The sequence below is a fragment of the Phyllostomus discolor genome, chromosome 1 (genome assembly GCF_004126475.2).
Source record: "Phyllostomus discolor isolate MPI-MPIP mPhyDis1 chromosome 1, mPhyDis1.pri.v3, whole genome shotgun sequence".
NCBI lineage: Eukaryota > Metazoa > Chordata > Mammalia > Chiroptera > Phyllostomidae > Phyllostomus > Phyllostomus discolor.
In genome coordinates, this window is record NC_040903.2 from 143,542,810 (window position 1) to 143,550,763 (window position 7,954).

General features: G+C 40.6%; 1 protein-coding gene across 1 annotated transcript in view; it reads right to left on the bottom strand.

The window, feature by feature from the left end:
• The window catches only part of RNF212B (ring finger protein 212B), a 37,535-nt gene extending 30,233 nt beyond the window's left edge, over positions 1-7,302 (bottom strand). The window contains 3 exon segments of the mRNA XM_028507118.2: positions 2,175-2,249; positions 4,499-4,551; positions 7,203-7,302. Coding sequence (XP_028362919.1) covers positions 2,175-2,249; positions 4,499-4,551; positions 7,203-7,302 — 228 coding nt within the window.
• Between the last annotated feature and the right edge of the window lie 652 nt (positions 7,303-7,954).

A 7,954-nucleotide genomic window follows, 5' to 3' on the forward strand; every position in this document is an offset into this window, starting at 1 on the left:
AAGAATTCAAAAAATCGAGGAAAAGTTTAAGAGCATCCCGGACACCTTTAAACGTTCCAACATCCGAATTATAGGGGTACCAGAATGGGAAGGAGAAATGCAACAGATTGAGCACGTATTTGAACAAATAATAAAGGAGAACTTCCCCAATCTGGCAAAGGGAACAGTCTTCCAAGAAATCCAAGAAGCTCAGAGAGCTCCAAAGAAGTTGGACCCAAGAAGAAACACACCAAGGCACATCATAATTACATTAGCCAAGGTAAAAATGAAGGAGAGGATCCTAGAAGCAGCGAGAGATAAGGGGACAGTAACCTACAAAAGAGTTCCCATCAGACTGTCAGCTGATTTCTCCAAAGAGACCTTACAGGCAAGAAGGGGCTGGAAAGAAATATTCCAAGTCATGAAAGACAAGGACCTACATCCCAGATTGTTCTATCCAGCAAAGCTCTCATTTAGAATGGAAGGGCAGATAAAGTGCTTCTCAGATAAGGTCAAGTTAAAGGAGTTCATCATCACCAAGCCCTTATTTTATGAAATGCTAAAGGGACTTATCTAAGAAAAGAAGATAAAGAAAAGACATGTATAGTAAAAGGACAGCAAACTCACAAATATTAACAACCACACCTAAAGCAAAACCAAAAGAAACTAAGTAAACAACTAGAACAGGAACAGAACCACAGAAATGGAGGGCACGTGGAGGGCTAGCAGCAGGGGGGTGGGAGGAGGAGAGAGGGGGAAAAGGTACAGAGAATAAGTAGCATAGAATGTAGGTTGAAAATAGATAGGGGGAGGGCAAGAATAGTACGGGAAATGTAGAAGCTAAAGAACTCATAAGTATGACACATGGACATGAACTAAAGGGGGGGAATGTGGGTGGGAGAGGGGGTACAGGGTGGAGGGGAGAGAAGGGGGAAATGGGACAACTGTAATAGCATAATCAATAAAATACATTTAAAAAATAAATTAAAAAAAAAAGAAAAGTGAGAATGGGAAACAAGAAATCCATTCTTGAACTTTAAGCAAAAGGTTGAGAGACCACTAACTTCATTGTTTGCAGGGTCAGGCTTATATATAGGGTCTGGCACAAATAATGCCCCTTTTTATTACAAAGTCATAGGCATGTAACTGTAACCTAATAATATCACACTCAAGCACATCACATAACATTTCAGGTGAAATGTTCAAATTAAAACTATAAATGATTACACCTATATTATTGCCCCTACCAATCTCACACTGTCAAGCACGTTACTTCTGCCAGACCCTGTATTCAAATCAATTTTTAAAAGATTCATTAATCTGCACAGAAAAAATAATAAAGCTCCCTAGAACTTCCTTTATTCTTATAAATTACTTAACAGAACTAGGAAGTACAAGGCAAGATGTCAGATACATAATAATTTTTACAGCCTTTCACAGACTCTGGGTCAGTAAAAAGTTAACTGTTGAGAAAAGTTAACTGCTAAGCTGGAAACTGAGGATATGGTCAACACGGACCCCAAGACCATGCAGGATCTACCCTCAGTGGTGCAGACACTCCTGCAACAGATGCAAGATACATTTCAACCATGGTGGTTGAATGTCTGGCCAGATCACTGGAAGAAATGGCGGTAAGAGTAGTTGCATTGATGCTCCTGGAGAAAAACACCGCAGACCTCATGACAAAGGCTGGGAGGGAGGTGGAAGGTGGAAACAAGACGCCTGCTACACAGAAGAGCCGAAGGTTGCTAATTTACACCAAAATCTGGAACATTGTTTTTATAAGCCAAAAAAGGACAAAATGGCTTTTGGCCACTAATTACTATGCACAGGCAGGTTTTATATTGTAAAGTGTGTGTTCTTCTTATCGTACTCTATGTAGTTAGTTGAGAGAGTGATTCCCTCCACCCCCAGTTTCTTGAACATGGTAACTTCCCATCCTGGATCTTGGTTAGTTGTGCTATTAAATGTTAAACACTAAAACTAAATTTTATGTGGTTCCTGCATAAAATTAACTTTTTTAGTGAGAAAAAAAGTTAACTTTTGAGTTTTATATCATCAGTGAAAAGAGCAAACTGAGAAATCCATTCTGTCCACTGTGTATGTGCAGTCTAAATAGAACCTTTGATAAAGAAATAAGATGCAGTTTCAACTTGCCTGGAGAATCAGAGTTTTTTCACTTTTGCTTCTCATACCTGAGAGATGTGACTAAAATGCTGCAAAGCTGTCTCCACAGGTCTTTTGAAGTACATCTTTTCCTGACGTTTCAGCTATGAGGAGAGTAACAGAAACATTGAGCATATCCACATTTAGGAAAGGGATACTTTCCTAAGAATTTCATTGATGGAATGAAATAAAATACTCCCCAATATGGCAAAGGATGTACCACCCCTTCCAAAGCACCTGGTTCTACTTCCTTGTGCTGAGAGAGCAGAGCAATCACCACTGCTCTAGGAGCTGCAGACTATACTATCCTTATTATCCTAACCCTGGGCTTCTGTAACAGCAGCCACAAATAATTCTCCTATCTGTTGTTTACTCTATTTTTTTTTTTTTACAATTGCTATCAGCGAGTCCTTTCTTTCCTTTTTTCTCTTCTTTCTTTTCTTTTTTTTCCATTTTTAAAAATATATTTTATTGATTATGCTATTACAGTTGTCCCATTTTCCCCCCTTCACTCCCCTCCACTTTGTACACCCTCTCCCACCCACATTCCCCCCTTTAGTTCATGTCCATGTGTCATAAGTTCTTTAGCTTCTACATTTCCCATACTATCCTTACCCTCCCCCTATCTACTTTCAACCTACCATCTATGCTACTTATTCTCTGTACCTTTTCCCCCCTCTCTCCTCCTCCCACTCCCCTGTTGCTAACTCTCCATGCGATCTCCATTTCTGTGGCTCTGTTCCTGTTCTAGTTGTTTGCTTAGTTTCTTTTGGTTTTGCTTTAGGTGTGATTGTTAATAATTGTGAGTTTGCTGTCCCTTTACTATACATGTTTTTTCTTTATCTTCTTTTCTTAAATAAGTCCTTTTAACATTTCATAAAACAAGGGCTTGGTGATGATGAACTCCTTTAGCTTGACCTTATCTGAGAAGCACTTTATCTGCCCTTCCATTCTAAATGAAAACTGCTGAATACAGTAATCTGAGATATAGGTCCTTGTCTTTCATGACTTGGAATATTTCTTTCCAGCCCCTTCTTACCTGTAAGGTCCCTTTTGAGAAATCAGCTGACAGTCTGATGGAAACTCCTTTGTAGGTTACTGTCCCCTTATCTCTTGCTGCTTCTAGGATCCTCTCCTTCATTTTTACCTTGGCTAATGTAATTATGATGTGCCTTGGTGTGTTTCTTCTTGGGTCCAACTTCTTTGGGGCTCTCTGAGCTTCCTGTATTTCCTGGAAGTCTACTTCCTTTGCCAGAATGGGGAAGTTCTCCTTTATTATTTGTTCAAATACATTTTCAATCTGTTGCTCTACCTCTTCCCCTTCTGGTACCCCTATAATTCGGATGTTGGGACATTTAAAGATGTCCTGGAGGTTCCTCAGCTTCTCCTCGTTTTTTTGAAGTCTTATTTCTTCATTATTTCCTGTTTGGTTTCTTTTTTCTTCCTTCTGGTCCACTCTGTTGCTTTGAGTCCCAGTTTCCTTCCCATCACTATTGGTTCTCTGTGCATCTTCCTTCATCTCTTTTATGGTAACCTGCATTTTTTCATGTAATTTGTGCCCAAAATCAACCAATTCTGTGAGCTTCCTGATCACCAGTGTTTTGAACTGGCATCTGATAGGTTAGCTATTTCTTGGCTGCTCAAAAGGATGAGTTCTGGGGCACTGATTTGTTCTTCTATTTGAGCCATAGCTCACTCTTTTTTTCCTGGTCTGGTTGCTCTTGTTACAGTGAGGGGCGGAGCCTTAGGTGTTCACCAGGGCTGGGCACCCCAGTCACTAGGTTGTGACGTTGTATGTGAGGGCGGGGCAAGGAGGCAACAATGGCGGCAGCTCCAATCTCCTGGGATCTCAGTCCCTTCCCTGGGATCCTGGGCTGTGCGTTCTGCCCTGGTCCACAACCGCAGCCTCAATGGGTCCACCAGTTGACGCTTGCGTACTCAGAGTCTACCCGCTGCGCGCCCCGGATGGCTTACTCGCTCCTGGTTGCTTTAGGCGCCCAGCTCTCCCTGAACTCTGAGCACTGTGACCCGCCAGCTCATCTCCGCCCCTCCTAGCAGTCTAGATGAACAGGTCCACTTCAACTTCTTGGCTGTCCGACTTCTATTCAGATAAATTCTCTGTCAGTTCTGGGTGTTATTCTGCCTCTAAATTGTTGTTGCTCCAATCTTGGTTGTGCGTGGAGGTACGGTGTATCCACCTATGCCTCCATCTTGCCGGAAGTCTCTTCTTTCTTTTCTTCCTCCCTTAAATTTCAGTGCTTAGTCACTTATCATTTATCCTCTTTATATACTTCTACAGGCCAGGAATGGAATAAAATGGTTGCAGGGGTAGGAGGGGGAGAGAAAAACTTACATTATCAGAAAGAGCCAAATGCTTGCAGGCAGTTCCACAAACAGGACATTTTTCTAGGGGAGAAAAGGGGACAATGTTTGGTTTTCATGGATATGAGGTAAGATTTTCCTAAAGTACATGGTAACAGCCAACAAGGCTAGCAAGAGAAGAAAAAAAATTAGAATACAATTTGCTATAAAAAGACATCAACTTGAGCTCTGTTCTCTAAATCAGCATTTCCAAACTTGTGTGTTGATGACAAGTAAGATTTTCACACTGTACCTCTACCCATCTCCCTGTTTACAAATTCCCAATTTTCTTCTGTGGGCGAGGTCCAGTTCTAATGACCCAGCAGGAGTACTGGAGTACATCTACAAGAGTACTAGGAAGAGTACAAGAGTACTGATGATGTCAATTTCAAGTTACTCTTTATTATCCCACCTCCCTGACAGTAGGTGCACATTACATACTGTAAGAAACTCCCCAATTATTCCTGCCCTGTTTTCACTTTGCTAATATTCCTACATCTTGTTTCCCAGATCTCCTACTCTCATTCTCTAATTAACGCTTTCTGAAGGATGAGAAAATTAAAATTCCCAATTTTTCCTTGTAAGTTGAAATCTGAGCGGTGCCAGTTATTAAGATAAATGCTTTGCCAGGCCCTGACAGGTGTGGCTCACTGGGTTGAGACTCGTCCCACAAACCAAGGGGTCTACAGCTCGATTCCCAGTCAGGGCACATGCCTGGGTTGCAGGCCAGGTCCCCATTTAGGGGTGTGCAAGAGGCAGCTGATTGATTTCTCTTGCACGTCAGTACATTGATGCGATGTTTCTTTCCCTCTCTCCCTCCCTTGCCCTCTCTCTAAAAATAAATAAATAAAATCTTTTTTAAAAAGATAAATGCCTTGTCAGGAGAAAATACCACATGGCATATGCTTCACTGAGACAAACCACTCCAAAGTGAGCTGCTATCACCATAGTCCAGGGCTTTGTTACATTAACAGATCATTTTAAATGTTCATGAGGTTCATATAGAGCAGCAGCGATTTTCAACCTTTTTCATCCCATGGCACACATGAAGCAATTACTAAAATCTTGTGACACACCAAAAACTATATATTTTGCTGATCTGACAAGAAAATTGATATAAATTTGATTCTTTCATACTGGACTGCTATTGTTGTTTTGGCTGTTGTCATTTTTTTATTTGACAATCCAAGGGAAAAGAAGTCACTGCTCCTTACTAAATACTCAGATGTTGCATGTTTTAACAATTCTTGCAGCACACTAGTGTGCTGTGGCGCACGGGTTGAAAATCACTGATACAAAGAGAAAGGCTTCTCCAGAGGCTATCTAACCTGACCCTTCTTTCCTTGGGGATTAAAGGTTTTTCCCAGTCTTCCCTCCATATAATTGCCAGAGTGAGGTAGCAAGTACAAATCATTCTTTTATTTAAGAAAAACACAAAACAAATGAACTTGCACAGCTCTCCATCACCTACAGATAAAGTTCAGTTATTTAGCCCAGAATATACAACCTTTCATCATCTGGCCACTGCCTATCTATCTAGACTCAGAAATCACCAATCTTACCTTTTTTTCTTTTTAAATACTTTATTTATTTATTTTTTTAGAGAGAAGGGAAGGGGGGGAGAAAGAGAGGGAGAGAAATATTGAAGTGCAAGAGATACATCGGTTGTCTCTTGAACACCCCCAACTGGAGACATGGTCTGCAACCCAGGCACGTGCCCTGATTGGGAATCAAACCTGCAACCTTTCAGTTTGCAGGCCTGTAATCAGTCCACTGAGCCACACCAGCCAGGGCATAACTATTTTATTTATCTATTTTTTTAAGAGAGGGGGAAAAATCTTACCTTACTTTTTACACTCTACAAATCTCAACCATGAGTAGTCTACTACACTATGGTTTTATGATGTGGTATGACTTGATGCATGTTATTCTCTTAAACTAGAATGACCTTACTTGCCTATCCACTTGTCAAACTCCATTTATTATTCAAAACTCAATTGAAGCAACATCTCTCCTTATAAAATCTTTCCTGATCAAAGTACCTTACCCTAAGTCCCTCTTCTGAGTTACTTCCTTACCTTGTAACTATTTTAGCATTTAAAAACAACACCTTAAATTCAAGTCTTACTTCTAAGACTTAATAGCTGTAAGAATTTGGTTAAATCACTTATCCTATCTGAACCAGTTCCTCATTTGTAAAGTGGGTCTATTGATAATTACCTCTTGGGACTGTGGTGAGAATACATAAAATTGGTACATGTGAAAATACTTTTTAAACTGCAGAGATATCACCACCATCACCACCACCACCATCATCATTTCTAATCAAATTGATTTCACAGGCTAGACCACTTCCCTTTAGATATGGCTCTTGTTATCAACCAAACTTTTCCCCATTCCTACTCATTATTTTTTGTCTTTTTTCTAGTCAGTCTGATAATCTTGTGGCTTTCTCACTACCTCAGGCTTCAAAACACTGGCAAGTATCTTCTGGTGCTCAAGTAATTGGTATCCCATTTGCTAAATCATTCTTTATTAATAGATTCCTCCAATTTCCATAATCGATAGTATTCTACTCTATCCACACCACCTGTGTCCTACTGATTTTTACCCGAAGTCGCAGAGAGAAATAGCTAATCATTATTTCCAAGTTAAAAACATCTTTGCCCAATTCTGAAAACAGGCAAGTCACTCACCCAGAGTTATACACTTCTTACAGAAAATATGGCCGCAGCTGGTGACAAAGAAATGGGCCCCATCTTTTCGGAAACACCGGTTACAGTGAAACCAATCCATTCTGAAGCAGATAAATAGAAAAGAGTAAGAATAGCCTGGGGCATAATAGAATTATAGCCATTCCAAACTCTATATAACAATGTTTGTTTGTGTCCTATCTTATTGATATGTGGGCATATTATTGTGGGTATTCCAACCAGTTGTAGGAAAGTTACATACAGCTCTGAAGTGAAAAAAGCAGCCTAAAGACTGTTTTGTTGTTTTTTAAATTGATTTTAGAGAGAAAGAAAGGAAGGGGAGAGAGGGAGAGAGAAACACACACACACACACACACACACACACACACATTAGTTTGTTGTCCCACTTATTTATGCATTCATTGGTTGATTTTTCTATGTGCCCTGACCAGGGATGGAACCAACAGCTTTGCTGTATCAGGAGGATGCTCTAACCACCTGAGCTGTCTGGCCAGGGCAGACTGCAGACTATGTTATACCATTTTAAAAATGCATATATAGCCCTGGCTAGCGAAGCTCAGTGGATTGAGCGCGGGCTGTGAACCAAAACATCGCAGGTTCGATTCCCAGTCAGGGCACATGCCTGGGTTACAGGCCACGGCCCCCGGCAACCGCACACTGATGTTTCTCTCTCTCTCTTTCTCCCTCCCTTCCCTCTCTAAAAATAAATAAGACTTATTTAAAAAGCTTTAAAG